The sequence below is a fragment of the Erpetoichthys calabaricus genome, chromosome 11 (genome assembly GCF_900747795.2).
Source record: "Erpetoichthys calabaricus chromosome 11, fErpCal1.3, whole genome shotgun sequence".
Taxonomy (NCBI): domain Eukaryota; kingdom Metazoa; phylum Chordata; class Cladistia; order Polypteriformes; family Polypteridae; genus Erpetoichthys; species Erpetoichthys calabaricus.
Genome location: NC_041404.2, coordinates 130,360,180 through 130,381,951, shown reverse-complemented (window position 1 = coordinate 130,381,951; position 21,772 = coordinate 130,360,180). Strand labels below are relative to the sequence as shown.

Here is a 21,772-nt window from a genome sequence, read left to right as displayed (position 1 = left end):
TGTAAGAGCGAAGGCCAACGACCCTAAAATTCAATTAGGCTCACCAAATAACAGATTACTATAAATGGATTTCAGGAAAATTGCTGTTTTGGCCATAGCTAAGAAAATGTTGGGTGTGTGCTTACTACTTCTTTATTAAAATTATACCCTTCAATTCTTAATGTTTCCATTCAGTTAAGATTGTAGCCTCTTTATGCCATCCATACTTAATACATTAATTAAAAATGGGACACATGAACAGATAAAGGGTTAATTAAATTTCACCAAACGTACCTTTTTTAATTTTTATATTAATTTGTACTCTTGTTTGAAATCAAATGTTTATTGCTGAATCCTCTTGCCCCATCTTGTGCTTTTTATTATTGTTACTGCTATTGTACCTTTCCTTGCATTTATATTTCATTACAAACAATTATTAACAACTCAAAACTCATCTGTTCAGGAAGGCTTTTAGCTCTACTTGACTTTATTACCCTTCTCTCAGTATACCTCTATGTCAAGATGCTCATGTTACCTGTACGTGTGTGTGCTATGCCATCAATTATGTTGTCTGTTAGGCTTTTTCTCTTAATCTTCTTATTTATTTATCTGGTTTAGTACAATGTTATATACTGTATACCCTGCCATTCTTTCTTAAACTCTGTGAAGTGCCTTAAGCATGGGAAAGGTGCTATATAAATAAAATTTATTATTATTATTATAATTATTATTACAAAATTGCAAAGCCATGTTAGCACTTTGCAATTTTTCTGTCTTATGAAATACACATTCATGATTGCTGTCATATACTGCAGTTATGAAGGACACTTTTTTTTATTCTTCTTCAAAATTTGTGCTTACACTCTTCTGTCTGAAAAATTATTATTTTTAATCATAGTTTCTGTATTTCTTTAGACATCTGCCAATGGTGGCTGCTCTTCTACATGGCCGCGTTCACTTGAACTTCCAGGAATTCAAACAGCAAAATCACTTAGCCTTTTTTACTCATGTTTTGGCCATTCTGGAACTGTTGCAACCAGTTGTGTTCCATACTGAACATCAAGGAGCACTTCAGGACTGCTTGTTGTCTTTTATGCAGGTCCTTCAGGTGAGGCTCTTGTCTACTTTTTTCTCATACAGCAACAAGCCAAAAATAAACGACTCTAGAATCTTTCCAGTGTGTTTACCTATTCTTTTCTGATATTTAATCTGACTTTTTTTGGATAACTCAAAAGTGCAAATTAATGCCAAGAACTGGTATGTAACTGCTCCTTTCCATTCCTTCAGCACTCAGCACAGAAGTTTGATTTCTTCAGATGATGTTTTGTTCTTTATTCATTGAATGAGTATTTGCATGTTTTTTCTTTATTCGGTGATTGAGTATTCTATTTTATTATTTAAAGCTCTGACTTAAAATCTTACTGTATTTTCCTTGAAAACTAAATCTTATAGTAAAGAATGTTTCCTTTATTTGTCTCCTAGAACTTCAGGAAGTGCTCTCGTCTGCTTGCCACTTTTATTAGTAAATTTGTCCAGTTTATTCATAAATATATTACTCAGGATGCTAGTACTGCTGTTCCATACCTTCAAAAGCACTCAGACATCTTTCTGTGAGTATATCCTTTTTTAAACTGCTAATAATTTATTATTGAAGGCTCATTCATGATACTTTACTTTGAGAAATTATTAAAAAAAAAAAATAAACCAAATTGGCTTTAGTTTATCATGTGTGGGATTTAGTCTGGATTAAACCATGTAGAATAATACTGTCCTTGAGACTGATTTTGTTTATTGAACAAATGAATCTACAGATAAGTATTGCTAATATATTAATATAATATTTGATAAAATAACACCTGCATTATCTTTCTTTTCAAAAGTGCTTTTTTTTTGTTCTTTATTTTTTTTGTTATTGACTGATAGAATTTAATTATTATACACACCAAGGCTTATCTTATATAGGTGTCCATTAAAATGAAAACATATTAAGAGCTTTGGTGTTCAGAAGTACAAGTGTTTGTGATGGTGACATTGCTTTCTGTGATCCAGATCACAAGGCCAAGAGAGGCTACCATCTTAAAGCAGATTCCTGGAGCCACATTTGTAAACTTTCAGTGTACACAGCATGTAGTTTTTTCTTGGTAACACTTCAGTTTAGGTACTGCAAAAATTGCCTCTATTACTCATATACAGTGACAGTTAACAAGACCTTAATAAAGGCTTCTTTTGGTCTTACTAAGATTTAAAAATATCTGTAAAGTGGTTATTCACCTTTATGCAGTGTGGCACATTGACATTCCGTTAAGATTAATGGTAAGTATGAGGGAACTACAGAAACTTGTCTCATTTAAGTTGCCTTTAGCCATTGCAAAGTGAAGTTATTTTAGTAGGCTGTATTGTAGGCATGAACACTTAATTTAAGCTTTGTAAGTGTTATTACGACCAAAAGAAAACCTTGTTACTGTCTTGTTATAAAATAGTAAATCAGTAATAGATAAATTTTTCAATACCTAAACTAAAGTGGATAGTGTTAATACACTCCTGCCAGGCTATAAAGAACATTTGGACTGTTCTGTATAAAGTAGATAAGAGTCTTCCAGTTTCAAGTAAAACAGGACATCCCTTTCACATTATGTTGTTGTAGGTGCTTTAGAACTCTTCTATAGTTGAAGAAAGGCAGTGTACTTGCATCTTAATATATTGTAAGTTATTGCAGTAGATTGTTCATTAGACAGTAGTGTTCTATCAGGCATTCCCTCAGACATTGCTGTTTGAGTTCAGGATTATTGAATCCAAGACCGATAAATAAGCAAAGAATTTTTTTCCAGACATTTAATTAATTTGTGAGGCAGGTGCAATTCAGATTGCACAATTCAGATTTTAGTATACTTTCAAATATTTATTTTTGTTAACCATTTCATGAGATATGCCATTTTAATAGGTTTTTATCTTAATGCATTATTCTTGTTTATCAAATTATCTGCTTGCATATTGCTTTTAAGATGCTGCAGAAATTCAAGCTCACAAAATTTTTAGCCTTGATATTAGCTGAAAAATAATAAAGCACTTATGCTGCATTATTTTGCACCCTTAGGTCAGCTTTCGCTTGTTTAATGCTCAGTGTTCGGAAATGTCTTTTTTATTTATATTTGTATTTCTGAATATTGCACAGAGATTTAAAAAGGTATAAATAATAACATACTATTAATAAACTTGATTAATACAATCCAGGGTCACAGGTTGCCAGAGCAAATACTGGCAACACTGAACACAAGGTAGGAACTGGTGAAGGACAGAGAAGGGTGCAAGTGAATTGTAGGTCTGGCTAATGTGCACATCCCTGGGGATGTGTGAGAAAAACTAGAATTTATTGAGGAAAATCCACAAAGACTCTGAGAAGATGTTCAGAATGCACATGGACAGGTGCTACATAAATATTGTAGCTTCAGTACAATATAGTCATGTAATCTTTCACTTTTAAAATTGTATGAAATGTGTCACCATTTGTATAGGATGCATACAAAGCTATACATCACATTTGTACATGTCCTGTAAAATTTCATATTTGCTAGAAAATATATTTGCCAAAACATAAACTTTGACTTTTCAAGAATTTATTATTTTCTTCTTTGGATTTTGTAAGTTACTGGTCTGAATATGAGTCTCACTGGCATAAGTTTTTCAATAGAACAAGTCAGTTGTCTAGATAAACAAGGGTATTAGATTTTGTAGTTGTCATCAGTTTGTAGTTGAAAGTTTACTAGCACCTGAACAGTTGCCATATTCAGATGTTCACTTATCATGACTTGATCAGTTTTTAGGTGGTGGAAGTTTTGGGGTGGACTTACTGGATTTTACACGTTTCAGAATTGAAAAATGTTTTTATTTTGGTGCAGAGGTTTGTCTTCAGAAAACCCGGACCTCATGCAGCTGAAATCTCTTCTTGCTGTCCTTACTCTCCCTGTGAAAAGTGGACCTACAGACAACAATATGGAGGACAGAGAAGGTGAGAGCCAACGTAACTATTCTGGAGCCTAAATCATGTTTGCTTTAAATCCCTGTCATTAGTCTAATTAACATATATTGCCTTGTAACTTACTAATGTGACTATTACTATACTACAATTAATTTTCAGTAATTTGTCTTGAAAAAAAATTGCAGAAAACAGTTGACTACTAGTGTTCTACCAATAACATGTTTCCTAATTTTGCTTTTCAATAAATGAAAGTACAACTCAACTGGATTCTTGAAAGACTTTGCAGATAAACAAATATATATAGTAAGAAAACAAAGGGAACAAGATAAAGGGTTTGGGGGATCCACCCTGTATATTGCCAGGATTAGCTGCAAGGCAAAATACGTTGCTTTGGGAAAGACAGTAATCTCTTCGAACCAAGTCATATATCAGACTGCAGACCAGGGGGATCATCAGGATTATATAGTGAAGAGGTGGGTCATCAAATGGAAGTGACATCATCAAAGGGCAGTCTTTATGCTGAAAACAGGAAGTGAAAACTCTTAAGAGTCCCTGCAAGGAATGAGAGAGGGTATTAGTGCACATAATCAGTCCCATGCTACGCTTCAACAATAACTAGACCCTGCTGCTGACTCCCATGCACGCGTGTGTGACACTGCCCCCTCCAACCCCCAGGACAAACCGGCGTTCTGGGCCGCGAGGACGTATACCCGAGAGAGAGCGTCGGCATTCGCCTGGAGGGAACCTCTCCGATAAGTGACGGAAAGCCAGTATGGTTGAAGGTCCAAAAACCACCTCGTGACACGGGGGTTAGACTCCTTATGCAACACCATCCATTGAAGGGCTGCGTGGTCAGTGACCAGAGTAAACTCATGTCCCAGGAGGTAGTACCTCAATTGGATTACCACCCACTTAATCGTAAGAGCCTCCCTCTCAACAGCCACATACCTGATCTCTCGGTCCAGCAGCTTCCGGCTCAGGAACATTACGGGATGTTCAGTGCCATTGATGCTTTGGCTCAACATGGCTCCCAGTCCGGTGTCCGAAGCATCCGCCTGGAGAATAAATGATAAAGAGAAATCAGGTGTTCTCAGAACCGGTGCTGACACTAGGGCCTGCTTTAGGTCACGGAAGTCAGCCTCTGTATTTTCAGACCATACCACAGTGTTAGGTGCCTGCTTCTTTGTTAAGTCAGTCAAAGGTGCTGCCCTCTCAGAGAAATGAGGAACAAACCAGCGGTAGTAACCCGCTAACCCTAGGAAGTCTTGCACTTGTTTCTTGACTTTTGGACGGGGTCAGTTTAGGATTGAACTGACATTAGAGCGCTGTGGCCGGATGGTACCCTGACCTACTAGGTAGCCCAAATTTGGCCTCCGTTAGACCAAGAAAACATTATTTTGGATTAATGCGGAGACCAACTTTGCCTAGTGTCTGAAGTACCACCCGGACGTGCAGCAGGTGTTCCTCCGAGGTGTTGGAAAAGATGATGACATCATCTAAATAGGCAGCACTATAGGAGTTATGGGGCTGGAGCACTCAGTCCATCAGACGTTGAAAGGTTGCGGGTGCCCCGTGTAACCCAAAGGGGAGGACCCTATACTGCCAGTGCCCACTAGGGGTGCTAAAAGCGGTCTTTGGTTTAGCGGTGTCCATTAAAGGAATTTGCCAATACCCCTTGGTCATGTCAAATGTGGTCAGGAATAGCACTTTACCGAGCCGCTCGAGTAAATCATCTACGCGCGGCATTGGATAGGCGTCGAACTGAGACACCTGGTTAAGCCGACGGAAGTCATTACAAAAGCGCCAACTACCATCGGGCGTAGGGACCAGGACAATAGGGCTGGACCAGGGGCTATGACTTTCCTCAGTAATACAGAGGTCCAGCATGCGCCTGATTTCCAGCTGTACCTCAGCCTGTTTTGCCAATAAGGTCTCTCCCTGACGAAAGTCCTGGGCTCGGTGACAACGTTGTGCTCAATCAGTGCGGTCCGCCCTGAGTTCTCGTTCACCAGCTCCGGGATCGAGTGGATCACCTTTTCCAACTCCCGTCGTTTGCTGACAGAAAGGGTTGGTCCAAAGTTAAGGGGGGACGAGCGGGCAAACAGTGCTTGCGGGTTGGCAGAGGTGGGGTGGTGTTCCCTTTCTTTCCATGGTTTCAGCAAGTTAACGTGGTATACCCGCTCGTTTGGGCGGCAGTTAGGCTGGCTGACCAGATAGTCAACAAGTCCTTTCCGCTCTTTGATTTCAAAAGGGCCTTGCGAATGTGCGAGGAGTTTGGAATGAGAGGTGGGGATCTCCCGGTTGGAATTCCCGTAGAGCCGTGCCTTGGTTATAAGAATGGGCCTGCACTGCTTGAGCCTTACGCACGTGTTCTTATAATATTGGTCTGATTTTGTCCAATGTATTGCGTAATTGAGCAATGTATTCAAGAATGTTGACGGATGGGAGGGCCTCCTCTTCCCAACCTTCCTTTAAGATATCCAGTATGCCCGGGGTTGTCGCCCATATAATAACTCAAAAGGGGAGAAACCGGTAGAGGCCTGGCGAACTTCCCAGTAGGCAAATAAAATGAGGGGGAGCAACTGATCCCAGTTTCTCCCATCCTCATTAACCACCTTACGAAGCATTTGTTTGAGAGTTTGGTTAAATCTCTCAACCAGTCCGTCGATCTGTGGGTGGTATACCAAGATCTTTAAACGCTTTATTCTGAGTAATTTGGCCACCTCCTTGAACATCTCCGAAGTAAATGGTGTCCCCTGATCCGTAAGGATCTCCTTGGGGATGCAGACTCGCGAAAAGACCCCTACTAATTCCCGTACTATATTTTTTGAATTAGCTGCGTGTAGGGGAACAGCTTCTGGGAACTGGGTGGCATAGTCCACGAGGACCAGAATATATTTGTGTCCTCTTGCAGAGGGTTCAAGGGGTCCAACAATGTCTACTCCAATTCTTTCAAAAGGTCATAAAAAGTCACACAGAAATGGAAAGAATGAAAACTCAGAAAATCAGGTTAACCCTTCTTTTAACTCTTACATTCTCACTATACAGTAAATGAAAAACATTTTACATTACATGTACCATTATAAACTAAAATGTATTTATGGGAAATAAAGTACAGACAGGCACCAAATGATTATGGTGCACATTCAGTATCTCACAATCTGTAATATGTATTGTTACTGCTTTATTATTAAAAATTCAAAAATGTAATTTGCAGTATGAAACCAGTATAACATTGTAATTTAAGAATGTTTGATATTTAATTGAAAATTAATTTAAGCCAGATTTGCCCCAGGACAAATAAAGCCTGCTCCAATTTTGAAAGGGAGTAAATCCTCGCTGTCTGTAGATTCCATTCCATTTATTTATGTGTGTTTTAAAAACAGTGTAATCTATTTTACAACATCAGCAGTGTATTCACACCTATTCGTGGCCACGCACAATAGAAAAAAAATTCTCAGAGGCCAGCAGCAACATGTGTGATTGTCCCCTTTGAACAAAAAATTCCCAGTAAGTGCAGACATTCACACTGATTAAGTCCCTGCCCTTTGTAGACATCACTCATTGCTACTACTAATTGCATGGTTTAGTGAGATCCTGGGAACAGCCCTACCTTAGTCGCTCATTGCTTCTGGTCAAACTTGACTATCTAGAGGAAGTAAAATTTGTAACAAGGTTTCTATATGTGAACCTACAGAAGGATCATTACTGAGCCTTGAGAAGTGAGAGCTGAGGGCTGGTGCATCTGTTCAACCCTATGCCCCTGTGCCTGGCCTAGTCCTGCTCGCCTCCCACTGCTGCCTCCCTCCCTCCCTCCCTATGTTTTCGGCTGAAAAGTCCCAGGTATCTACTTGTCTGCTTCAGTGACACAGTTTAATGTCTTCATTCTTGACGTTTCTAAAGTGTTAACAGGTCTCCACGTTATGATAGCATTCAACATGTTCTCAGTGTTTGTTTATTGTATTGGGTAGCAAAAGTGTACAGTGAACAGGGCTGCTAGAATCTAACCTAATTTTTCCTGTAGGTTCAATAATTCAGTATCTGTGGTTTCCGTTTCTAGGTGGGATTTTCAGGAATGTAACCCCTGTAGATAACAAGAATTGACTGTACTGAAAGCAGTTAAAGATGAGACAGCAGAGCAAATTAATAAGTGTGTGCATTTTGCTTTTTTAAATCATCAGTTCCTTTTATTTACTTAGCTGTGACTTTTTGTACAAAAATTTGCAGTTGGTACACAAAGAAAATTAGGCGATTTGTTGAGAGTCATGTGATGAGACAATGGTAGGAGACTGAACCAGCTAATTGTGGTTAACAGTTCAATTCTATTGCCTTTTAGAATCCATTGACTTTTACTATACAAAATTATTGTGGACCAAAGAAAGAACAACTAAGCCTTCATAACCTTTAGAATTTGAATAAAAGAATATTGATAATTTCTGAAGATTTTAATGCAAAGGATTTTTTTCTTCTTTTTTTTTTGAGTAACAGAGGAGTCAACCACGGGATCCTTGCCTTTGGTCAGCATATCTGCTTCCGCTTCGTTAACAGCATCAGATGTGACAAAGTACTTAAAAAATATTTCCACGAATGAATCACTGGAAGGTAATAAAATGTGGATGTGTTATTTTTAACCTGGCCTTGATAAAGGTGCACATTTATTAATAATTATAGCAATAATTAAAGAGTCACCCACTAACCAGAGCAAAATTATTCCACACCATAGTATTACAGTAAATTGCAAGTATTTCTGATATAAATACACAAGAGGGTTAGTAAAGAAAACAATTCCGTAATATTGTATATAATGTACATCTCTTTTCTTTACCACAAGCTCAGAATCAGGGTGATCATTTATATTCATTACTCAAGCAAATTATAAGATTAGAATTATTCAAAAAAGATCATCGCTTAACCTCTAGCCAATAACATGGCCTTGACCTTTCAGGACCTTAGTTGAAGACACAGCCATCTGTACGTCGTTCTTGACTGGGCAGCCCTTCAGCATACTTAGTAGTGTCTTAAAACTTTCACCCTAGGCACTTGTACTTCGAGAGGTGTGGCATCTATAGAGATACTTGGACTCTGTATGCCCTATTATTGTATTTCTTAGCACCATGTTGATATGTATAGTGGTTCTCTCTCTCTCTCTCTCTGCCTTGCCTTATAAGCCATTTTTCTGACCCCAAGCTACACCTTGTGTGACTACCACACCTTACCTGCAGCTTCCTTGGTCTAGGCACAGAAGACTGCCCTTTCCTACAAATATTACCTGGGCAACACCAGGTACTTCGACTAATTTTCTGGGTGTTGTACTTGGAGTCCTTCTCCTTGAAATATTATCCATTTTTACATTTTTCCCCCTCCTTTTCCTGTCATTCCTTGTAAGTGATCTTACACAGTAAGACATCCCCATATGTTTCAGATAATTGTAGGCGCTATGGTTTAATCACAGTGTTTGAAACATCACTTTCCTTTAGCTCATTCACACATCTACTGTAATTGGGAAAAGGTTAGTGTATTACATCTGATAGCCTCACAAGTTTTCACACATATCTGCATTATTTATACTCTAAACTCAAGTCAGCTGCATTAAGAACTACAGCATTTAATTTTTGTAGAATGTGGAAATGGCCCATCTCATTGTCCATTCAGAAGAAGTACAAATTAATCAAGCCAGACTTTGTGACCTTTGCCATTGATTGGAGTAAATCTAGTAAATAAATTCATCTGGTCTTCATTTTAGGTACACTAGAGGTCCTTACTGATGTTGATGAGAAATCAAAGCGAAGCCCTGAAATTTTACCCTACTTTATGGTAAGCATATTTGACTGAAACATATTGCGTCCAAAGAATCTTTGGGTGTAAGAGTAGCTTACAGCGAAGAACATTTTTTTCAAACTGCACCATTGTTTTTAAAATTTATGTACAGTGTTATGAAAAAGTAAGTATACCCATTGTTTTTTTTTCTGTTTTGACATGTGTAGACCTACCAAGATTTGATCTTCATTTAAATTGTATCTATAGAAAGGGTGATATACTATAACAAACATTATGCCGTAAAATTTTTTAGTCTCATTGTATAATTTAAATAAGCATAAAAGTAAATTTCACATGTGGAAAAAAGTAAGTACACCCCTACTTTACCACTACCTCAAATACGTAAAATTAGAATCAGGTACGCATAATTAGAACATCATTAGAGATCATCTTGGAGGAACCGGTCTTATTTAAACCTCAGACATTTAGTCCAGTTCCCTCTTTGTGATGGCACATACTTCAACAACAGCTCTTAGATCGTAAGAACTCTCTGAGCCCTTCAGAAAGAAGGTTATAGATGTTTGTGAGTCTGGGAAGGGATTTAAAGAGATATCCAAACAATTGGAAGTCAGCCATTCTTTTGTCTAGAAGATCGTGTACAAGTGGAGAAGATTTCAAACAACTGCCAGCAGGCTACCCTAGCACATTCAGCCTGAGAGCAGATTTCAAGATGCTGAAATAAGTTGCTAAGTTAAGATCCTGTTCTGCTCATGCATTATATTTATCCTCCAAAGTCTACCCTACTAGAAACACATACTGCAAAAAATAATATATATCATTTTAATAGTGCCATTATTGTCCTAGTAATATGTTTTTTTCCAGCTGAAAGTGAAAAATAGGCATCAGGTATATCAAAGTTAGGTTATTCCTTTAAACCAGTAGTATAGTTTTGAAAGTGGTAACTGCTTTTTCTATGTGTTATTCTTTATAATTAGAAGACAATTCTAATTTTTCAACCAAGACAGCAAATAATTTTTCTTCATCTGAGATCTAATGCTAATCTTTACACCTGGCACTTGATGGAATTATATTTTAAATGCAGCACGAATTGAAAGAACTGGAAGGTTGTCAAAAATGAATTCAGAAACGGTGTTTGGTTGACATACTCTTTGGTTTGTACATGGTTTCCTTCCATTTTTGTCATAATTCAATAGTGGACTGTTTTGATGTGAATTTCCCATTGGGATTAATAAAGTATCTATCTATCTATCTATCTATCTATCTATCTATCTATCTATCTATCTATCTCTCTCTCTCTCTCTCTCTCTCTCTCTCTCTCTCTCTCTCTCTCTCTCTCTCTCTCTCTCTCTCTCTCTCTCTCTCTCTCTCTCTCTCTCTCTCTCTCTATCTATCTATCTATCTTGCTAGTATAAAAGCTTTGTCATTATTCAGTTAAAGAGATGAATTTAAGTCTTTATGCTGAAAGAAACCGTATAGAACATTGCTTTGATCTCCTGGTATATCTGGTAGCAATTTGTCCAACACAATACTTCAGGTAATTCAGGAGATATATGTAACATGTCCAGAACTGAAATAAATTGTGGTAAGACACTGTTTAGCAAAAATTAGTTTAGATGGAAATGGCTTTTCTTCATTATTGTGTCTTTTGCTTTATGCAGCATATATTAGAAATGCTATGAATTTTTTTCTGGTATCAAATGTCTCAAGGGTTTTATTTGTCTGTTCACAAATGATCACAGCTAACATTTGTTGGACTATCCATGGTAATGTTTTAAGTGCATAAACTAGGAAAGGACACATAAAGATATGCGTGCTAATCTAATCATTTTTATGGCCATGGAATTAGAAGGTAATCTTGTCTGCACTTTTGTTTTGATTGTTGACCATTAGGTCACACTTTTCCAGTTGTAAATTTCTCACTTCAGGTTTACAAGAACAGAACTTTAGTACTTAGAAATGGTTTCTGAATAAAATGTGTATAGTGCATTTTTATTTTGCTTTTCCACTATGTATTTTAGTTACGAAATACTAAAGCATAAATTCATTCTATGTAGCAGCAGCAGTCATTATTTAATGTTTTAATTATATGATTTTGTTAGATTGTCTGGATGTGGTTATACACAGCTGCTGTGTTGTGTATGCCATTTTCAATTTAGTATAGTGATAATCAACGCCAGTGCAGTGCTGTCTATAGATCCTATCATACATATAGTAATCACATTGTTCCTGAGTGTTAAGTGATACTTTTGTTTTTATATGATCCTTTAGTTATCGTTATCAAAGTATAACCACAAGTAAAGTGTTACTCACTTCCATTATAACTATACACAGTGAGAGAATGAGAGAGGTGATGAAAGAATGACTCCAAATAGAACTGTGAAAACAAAGAGAATAAGCTGGAGTTGATGAATTAGCCTCGGGCTGCTAATGAAATAGAAAATAAAAACACTGGCAAGCTGTTTCCACTATTCATTTGAAGCTCTGATTGTAATCATACTGCTGTCTGTGTTTTTGATTCAGGTGTAAATGTTTGCCCAGCACATGCAATTTCTGAAAAAAAATATGGATTTTAACCACTCTAGAAAGAACTTTTTTTCAGCATTTTACTTTCTGCTATTTGTGCTTGTACAAATGGCTTTTTCTTGTTATAAAATGGCACCTCTTGTGCTTTTACTTTGCACTTAGATAAGTGTGACTTAGGCTTTTAATTTTTTGTATAGCCTTAAATATTTTAATACAACAGTATGTTAAGAATGTCTTGAAATTATTTTATTTCAGGCATTGAATGTGTCAAAACATTTATGGTTTTATCTGCCTGTCTGTTGAAGATTATTTTAGGTTAGTAGTGGAAGTGTGTTAATCTATAGTTAATTAAAATTTTCAAAAAGCCAAAACCTTTTTAACAAAAAAGTTTGTTAATTGAATAATTTTTATTTACACCATAGTGTAAAAGAGAGGAGGAGGTCATACTACAGATACTCAGCTTTGAGAAAAAGTGTGGGTTTTTTTGGCATTTTTTCCTAGCATGTTTTGTTTTGCTATTCTGTTACAAATGTTCCTGAAATTTCATATTTTTAGCAGCTTTGTGACGAAATAATCACTATAAGTGTGAAGCCAGGTTTGTGTCAAAAATTAATAAAGTATTTTTAGAACAATTTATATAGTGCCATTTCAGTAGTGGTCACAAATTAATATTATTTTCCAGGTCTCTCTCTCTCTCTCTCTCTCTCTCTCTCTATATATACATATATATATATATATATATATATATTATGATTAAAAAATCCTGGGACGAGACGAGACTTTTTCAGAGAGATACTTTCATGTCCCGCAAGACGAGACGTTGTGGCAAGAGATTTAACCATGCCCGGGGCTGAAAATAAAAGACAAAGAGTAGATGACAAAGTAGAACATCATAAAGAGTTCAAAAATGTTGGTGTGATACACATGCAGAGCATGTTAGAGATAATGAAAGTACTAAATTAGAAAGTGTCAAAAAAATGATAGTAAAGAAACGGAAATTATTACTCGGTGAAATAACGGAACAGCGAAAAGAGATCGAATATGAGTCCGAGGCACTGCTGCAACCCATGGGGGCTGCCATCTTCTGTCCTGGGGGAGGTAACTCCCTGACCAGGCTTGCTCCCCAGATCCTTCCAGCGAAGAGGTGTCCCAACCGGGTAAGGATCCCGGCCATCTGTGACAATATATATATATATATATATATATATATATATATATAATATGTATGTATGTATATATATGTTTTTCTTTACATTTACAATTGGAGATGCATGTACTTATAGTGACTTGCTTCAAGTTACACATTGTGTCAGAAGTGGAGACTAGCGGCATTATTCTTTAAAGTCTATTGCTTACCTGCCAGGCTACAATGTCACTCTTTAAAAATGTTTAAGCTCTCCCTGTTACCACCCACCCCCTACACACACACACCCTTTGCAAACAGAAAGGTTCTAATTGTTGCATGTTTACTGTTAATTGAGATTTCAGCACACACATTATAACCAAACTCATGCAGAAACTGCAGAACACTAGAAAACACTGCACACACACAAAAACCCAAGCTTTCTTTTGCTAAAACAGAAATTTTCAATTGATTTGGATGTGCTACGTAAACCATACAGCTCACAACATATGTGTTTATCCCCAGCAGTCTGATGGTTAACACCAATGGGAATAAAAGGATTCATGTTCACTTGAAAAAAGCAGAGTTTGATTGCATTATGTAGAAGTGCGGAAGTTTGGTTTGTCAAAAAGTTTGAGTTTAGAAAAAAAGAGAAGCCAAGGAGGGCATTGTAATTATTTATACAGTGATTAATGCAGCACCCTCACAATTCCAGCAAGTTTGATTCAAGTCCTGCACTTGGATGATGTCTTTGTAGAGTTTACACGCAGTTACTGTGTCTACAACAGTTTTCTTCAGGTACTCCACTTTTTGTGCCACTTCCCAAAGACATGTGTTTTAGTTTTTGGCCTAATGATGACTAGGCACCTCGTCTAGTTGTGTTGCCTGTCATGTGCATGATGCAACTGGGATAGACTGTGGACCCCCATAAATTGGATTACGTGAGTTTGAGAATGCTGTGTTGATATGACCTTCTGCTATTATTCTTTTATATGCAACTATCCAGAGTTTGAGTCTGTATTTGAATATTTATGATAATAATTTTTTGGAAGTAGAATAAAATATTTAGAAACAATAACTTTATACTAGTATTTTTTTTCTTAATATTTAGAATTTTACTTAGATTCAGAAATATAAAATGGTAAATGAAAACGTCATTCTAGTTTGCATGTTTAACTGACTCTCAATATCAGAATATACCTGATATATGCTGTTAGATTGTTTGTTCAAATCAGAAGTGTCTCACCAGTAGCTAGCGCTCTGGCTGTTTCCTTATGTTAAGGCAGACTTCATGCCACAGACTACAGACAGATAACTCCTACCCCTGTTTGTTAATACTAAAAAAAAAGCTTCCATTGATGTTTTGATTTTCTCTCCAAAGCAAGCCAAAGTCCAAATAATTGGTGCACGAGAATTTTAACAAGCTACCAAAATCTTTTAAGATCAAGGGGTTTGTGGAGTAATTTAAGAAATGTTTGGAGGTAAAGAACCTGGACAAACTAAATATTGAGATTTTCTTTTCAATAAATAACTTAGTTTTATTTTTTAAAACAATTTTAGATAAGCATAATTCATAATGACTACTTTATGTTGCCCGTGTACTTAATCGACTAGCAGAGGTCTTTTGCACTTGACATTTATGCCCTTTCCAAACCCAACAACCTCTTTTCAGTTCTAAAGAATGCTGTTTGACAGTTGTAATGAAAGCTTTTTCACTTTAGGTGACCATATCATTATATTTCATTTTCAGTTTCAAACCTTTATGAACAGAATAGCCCTTTAGCTGCAAAGTGTCTGAGGCTGACTTTGGGAGTTGGTTCACACAGGGCTATAATTTCATTGTCATCCACAAGAGAAACTGAGTTATGCCTATAAAGCTTCAGTGACTTTTATGAGACATAAGCAAATTCAATAGATGTTTAACTAGCCTGTTTTTGTTTAAGTTGTTGTGTTGGTAATATTCAAAATTTTACAAATATTAGCATAAGCAAATAATTTAAAGTTTTTTTTTTTTATTAGAATGATCTACAAAGACTGATGGCCTCCCCAGAGGAGCTGTGTCGCAACATGGCATTCAGCCTGGCCCTACGATGTATCCAAAACAGTCCATGGTAAAGCAGATATTTTATGTCTTATTGATCCTATTTGACTTTCTCTTACAATTTATTGAGGAACATCAGTTATGAGAAATTGATATTCTATTTTTGAATGATCTGTTAGCCTTAAAATCCTTTTTAATCAACCAGGTATTATTTTTGTATATAGCACCCTGCAAGTATCCTGGCTGCCTTCAGCATCACAAATGAGATGTCACAGGCATAGGAAGTGTTCAGTTTGGTTAAAAAACAATGTTATATAAATGAATGTACAGTCAGGTCCATAGGTACTTGGACAATAACACAGTTTTCATAATTTTGACTCTGTACGCCACCACAATGGATTTGAAATAAAGCAGTCATTATGTGATTGAAGTGTATGGTAGACTTTCGGCTTTAATTTAAGGGTTCACCAAAAATGTCATATGAGCCATTTACGAATGACAGACATTTTTTTGCATAAATCCCCCTACCCGCTCCCCAGTTTCCAGTTGTTCAAAAGTATATAGAGATTTGACTGACAAGCTGTTCCGTAGCCAGGTGGGAGCAGTTCACACAATATTTCATTAACTATTAAGCAGGTAAAGGGTCTGGAATTGATTTGAAGTGTGGAATTTGCATTTGGAAATTGCCACTGTGAACTCAGCGACACCGGACAGTCTTGAAAGCCACAGAAGACAACTGTTTTGGATGGTGAAAAAGAACACCTTCCCAAAATTTAGCCAAACCAAGAGCACTCTTCGGGAGGTAGAACTATCATTGCCAAAGTCTACAGTCAGTAAAAGACTTCATTAAAAGTAAACACTGATGGTTTACCACATAGTGCAAACCACTGGTAAACCTCAAACGTAGGAAGGACAGATTAGATTTTGACAGAAAACATTTTTAAAAGCCTGTCCAGTTCTGGAACAATTTGGAGAAAGGAAACTAAGATCAATATATACCAGAATGCTGGAAAGAGAAAAGCATGGAGAACAGAAGAAATAGCTTTTAATTTGATGAATACCAAATTTTCTGTGAAACATGATGGTGGCAGTTTTATGGCATGATCATGCATGACTGCCATTGGGAGTTGATCACTGGTATTTACTGATGATATGACTGTTGACAAACGTTTCAGGATGATTTCTGAGGTGTACAGAGCTATATTGTCTGCTTAGATTTAGCCAAATGCTGCAAAACTGATAGGACAACGCTTCGCAGTACAGGTGGACAATGACACGAGCAAATCAAGTGCCTTTCAACACAAAGCAGTGACACATTCTTCAACGCCCAGTTCAATCAACTGACCTCAACCCAATTGGGCATGTATTTGAGTTGCTGAAGACAATACTAATGGCAGAAAGTCCAACCAACAAGCAACAGTTGAAGACAGCTACAAGTATCACTAGGGTAAAAACCCACCATTTGGAGATGGTCATGAGTTCCAGACTTTAGGCAGTCATTGATTGTAAAGGATTTTCAACCAAATATTGAAAATGGATCATTATACAGTATGGTAGTTTGTCCAAATACATTTGAGCCACTGAAAATAGGGGGACCGTGTATAAAAATATGCCTTTTCTAAACAGCTTATTTCATATTTTTGTTAAACCCCCTGAATTAAAGCTGAAGGTCCATACTTCAATCAAATCTTGATTGCTTTGTTTTAAATACATTGTGGTGGTGTACAGAACCAAAATTCTGAAAATTGTGTCACTGTCCAAATACTTGTTGACCTGACCTTAGGTATATGTGTTAATGTGTCCTACTGTGGAGTTTTGCCACATCTAGTGTGTAACCTGATAATTTTAGGCATAGGCTCTGCTTCTGAGCAAGCCTTTGAAATAAGTAGGTTTCAAATCTGGATGGATAAAAGGAGAAAACGTTTCATCATAAATTGAAAAAATTAAACTATGGTTTATAAAATTAAAACTTCAGCTCACTGATATAATTCTCCAGTGTATTTCTGGATAATTTGAATGTTGGCATCAAAAGATTTCTATGGGTAGTAGCAGCATTTAATTATGCCACTCAATTTGCATGCAAAACTTTTTCAGTTAATATAGTTTCCTATGCCATCAGAAGGAAACTGTAAACTGGAGAAAACACGACAGAATCAGAATATGAGTTTCTGAGAGTTAACAACTTATGTGTTAGGCAAATTTCAGTAACAGCTGAAACAATTGGGGTGTTCTAAACCTTTTGACGAGTAGTGTAGACATGTGTGAAGTGTATCCACCATGATTTGTCAATTGTTATTTATGTGAAGTGTTGGAGCTCTAATTAGTCAAGAGTAAAAACCTAACTCTGTCTCTAGCCTATTTTTCAGAGCATTTTCTCTTTTATGGTCTGATCATGGAGGCTGTAGAAGTCCACATAACTTTTGTCATTTCTTAATTGATTTATTTACTTTTTTTTTTAACTAAGCATGGCTGCCGACTTCCTGCCAACATTTATGTACTGCATGGGAAGTACTAACTTTGATGTTGTACAGACAGCTCTGAGGCATCTTCCAGACTACACCCTTCTTTGTCAAGGTAAACCGTGAAATTTAATCAATCCACATTTGTGCAAAATGTTTTCTCTTCCCCAGCTGTTCAAGCTGCATATTTGCGAAAATAATTTTACCTAATTTCAGTAAGGCCAATTTCACATATAGTGAAGAACAAGTTTGCTTTTTTGCTTATGTGTAACTATAATAAATAGTTAATGCTGTACCTTTTTTCATTCTACTTGACATGAAAACATCTTATAAACTTTAGGCTATTGACACTGAATAGTCATCCACTTCTTTATATTTTCCCTATAAAAAAATATTCTCAAACTGGACAGCAATCTTATTTTATTGACTCGATGAAATACAAAACATGACATTCATACTTCATCCTTCTCATTGGACTGCAGAATGCAGAATATTTATGGTCAAATACAATATTTCACAGCAATGTTATCTGTTGCAGTGAATTGATAAATTAAATACTACAAAAGCAGTCATGGTTCATGAGCTGAACCTAAATGGTAATGCAAAGACATCCAACACCTAACTTTAGATTTGTGCTACATTTATTTAGATAGTATGCATAAATAATACTAGCAATTAAAAGTTAGTCATTAACTCATATAAAGCCATTATTCCACTCACGTTCATGGACAGATTTCAAGTCACATGTAGCTGGCTGGGGCAAGTGCATTCATTTTTTGGAAAAGCATCAATGAAAGATTCCAAGGATGATAACAACTATCATTTTTCTGGATGTGCCTTTAAAAAGCCAAATTGAAAAGAATACGGTCATTTTGATCAGAGTTGTTGGCAATAATCAAGTTTTGTAATCTAATTCATGAAGCAGAATATCACTAAGACATCAAATTTATTATGATAATTTACTGCATATTTGGACTGGAATATGTAGTAGATGAAAATGAAAGTTAGCGCTCGTAGCATTATCCTCAGGAAACTAGCCAACACCAGATGGGTTGCCAACTCTATAACCTTGAGATCTACTTCACTCGCACTCTGCTACTGCACAGCAGAATATGCGTGTCCAGTTTGGGAGCGGTCATCAAATGCCAAAAAACTCAACCCTGTGCTCAATGAGAGCTGTTGCTACATCACAGGATGCCTAAAACTGACAACCATCAACACCCTCTACATCTTGGCCGGCATTGCTCCCCCAGACATAAGTAGAAATGTAGCATGTAAACAGAAAAAACTAAAGCAACTAGAGGACCCCAGACACCCACTGCACAGCCATATCAATGTCACCAAACGCCTCAAATCTCATAAAAGCTTCATGCTCGAGAGACCTCTAGACTCAACGGCAGGTTGGACTTATGGCGCAAACGCATCAGGAACATCAACACAATCGAAAGCATTAGCACAGAAGTGAGAGAACATCTACCCACTGGAGGTGACCTAGACTGGCCAACATGGAAAATCCTTAACCGCCTGCACAACAGGACTGTCAGATCCAAAATCAACATGACCAAGTGGGGATACTCTGATGACAGCGACCTGTTCATCTGTGGGGAAAGACAGACCGTGGAACACCTCCTGATCTGCCGATTCCTGGAAGAATCATGGAGGACTTCACCGCAGCCAGCAACAGAGCCATAGCTTGTGATTGCCATTGGAATGGCATACAGTATGAAACTTTGGTTTTAAGGACTTGAAAAGAAGACTACATATTATGGAATACCTACTTTATTTTACAAAATGTATAGTGTCACCCAGTGTTTATAATCATTTATAAGTATTTGGGGTACCAGCTCTGTCTTAGTCTATCTTTTTAGCAAATTTCCCAACTGCCAATTTCAGTTTTGTCAATGTTGATTTTTAAAGCAACTGTATTTAAACAATGCTGTAAAAGAAACACTTTCAGCGTGACAGGCAGGTGTTGATGGCACTTTGGTACTTATACTCTTCTATCAAAAACAATACAGTAAGTCAAAAAATTACTGATATTAAATGGGAGCTTTTGTTGGCAAGTATATTTTAGCATATTAAAGTACACTTTGAAAAGCTAGTGGCTTATTTCTGTAATTAAGTAAAATGCTTTTTATGCTTAAACATTTGCCAATTGAACTTCTGTGGGCAGATCATTGCTTCTGCTCCATCACTTGGTCGGCTTTTATGAACAATTAAGAAAAAAATGTTACTTTTAAATCTATACAGTACCAATGTAACATACATTTAGTTTCTATATTTTTCTATCAGTATAATTTTTGCTCATGTAAAATAACCACCCACATGATATCAAGGGTAGGAATTATTTTTCATAAATATGATTCACTCAAGGGCAACCTTACCATAAGTCACTGCCAATGATATGTGCAAAAACCAAATACAAACTACGTTCAGTTAGCTCTCTTTGTTTAATTGTATCCTGGATATTACGGGTCCTTCATCTAGTGATAAATAACCCTATTATCATAACCATTAAAAAATGCATTAAGGTGTGATTTTAAGATTTAACTGTTAAAAGGAAACATACTGATTTTCTTGAGTGTTGTTCCTGAGTTTGCGTATAGATTAAGTTCAATAACTCCCTTTCATTTCATCACTTCTCAGATTTAAAGACAACAGAGAATCAGAGAATGTTTAGTGAAGGGCTATTTTCCATATCCAAAAATGAACTAATGTGTAAAAAGAACATGTTACAATGTACAATGTCTTATCCAGCAGTTAATTACAAACATCTAAATTGTATTGTTGAGACAAGTCACATAATTGTACTGTAGGTTTAATAGCACTATTATTTGGTTGTTATGTTTGTGGTCTCAAAATATTTTATTTAATAGAATATATTACAAATAGTACAACTAATAATTATACATCCCTTGTGGATTTCAAGGATAAAATGTTGGAGGGGCTGCATGGTAGGAGTAGGAGAGTAATTAGCAACGTTTATTTTTATAGCTGCTTTTCTTCTGTAAGTATAGCTCAAAGTGCTTTGAAAGTATTACAGAAATAATTATAAAAGATGTAAAGTGGTACTTTTGAATATTTAATGGTGTCAGTATTTGATTTGATAACATTTATGCTGTGGTCTCTTGACCAGCGCGGAGAACTGACTGGTGAGTGTGCTGGTGAAAATAAGCCTGTTTGGGGGAGCTAAGACAAAGATCTTGCCTGGGCCCATATACTTTAAACTCTCCCAGTGGGGGATTGAACTCCGTGCCTTTTGACCAAACTAAGATGTTGTTTAGTAATACATTTTGTGTTTCATTTCACAGAACATGCAAGTATTTTGCTGCACAAAGCTTTCCTTGTTGGGATCTATGGACAGATCGATACAAGTGGTATGATCTCGGAAGCCATGAAAGTCCTTCATATGGAAGCAACCACATGAACCACTGTGGTCGACTGGATTCATGTAGTTAATTGTTAAAGTATTCCATTGTATATTTTTATATATAGTCTGATAATAGTTGCTTAAGTGTGGGTTGAGAAGATTTTACTATCAATAATGACTTTTTTTTGTACTGGAAACCTTTTGCCATGAGTACAACCCAGAGTAATGCTGAAGCAGAGTTACTCCAAAAGAGGATTTTGCCTTTAAACAAATAATGTTTTGTACATAATTTTACTCAATTAAACTACTTTCTTCTGTTACCTTTTAAGTCACTTCTTTTTATTTTATGTATTTGTTTTGAGACTTATTTCCTTTAAATTTTGTCCATTTAACATTAAAATCTGATATTTGGTTTAAAAAAATAACTAGCCTTTAACATAAAGCCTAGACAAATAGACGGAATTTCCAGGATGTTGGGCATTAATGTTTTTGATGTTTGCTATATTCATTATTGAGATTGGTC

General features: G+C 36.5%; 1 protein-coding gene across 3 annotated transcripts in view; it reads left to right on the top strand.

The window, feature by feature from the left end:
* The window catches only part of ints1 (integrator complex subunit 1), a 75,985-nt gene extending 54,418 nt beyond the window's left edge, over positions 1 to 21,567 (top strand). For all 3 annotated transcript variants that reach the window (XM_051933624.1, XM_051933623.1, XM_051933625.1), the window contains exons 41-48: positions 895 to 1,087; positions 1,462 to 1,589; positions 3,876 to 3,985; positions 8,444 to 8,557; positions 9,699 to 9,769; positions 15,399 to 15,490; positions 17,885 to 17,994; positions 21,191 to 21,567. In XM_051933624.1, coding sequence (XP_051789584.1) covers positions 895 to 1,087; positions 1,462 to 1,589; positions 3,876 to 3,985; positions 8,444 to 8,557; positions 9,699 to 9,769; positions 15,399 to 15,490; positions 17,885 to 17,994; positions 21,191 to 21,306 — 934 coding nt within the window. In that variant the 3' untranslated portion in view covers positions 21,307 to 21,567. The remainder of the gene's footprint in view (positions 1 to 894; positions 1,088 to 1,461; positions 1,590 to 3,875; positions 3,986 to 8,443; positions 8,558 to 9,698; positions 9,770 to 15,398; positions 15,491 to 17,884; positions 17,995 to 21,190) is intronic.
* Positions 21,568 to 21,772: the final 205 nt, after the last annotated feature.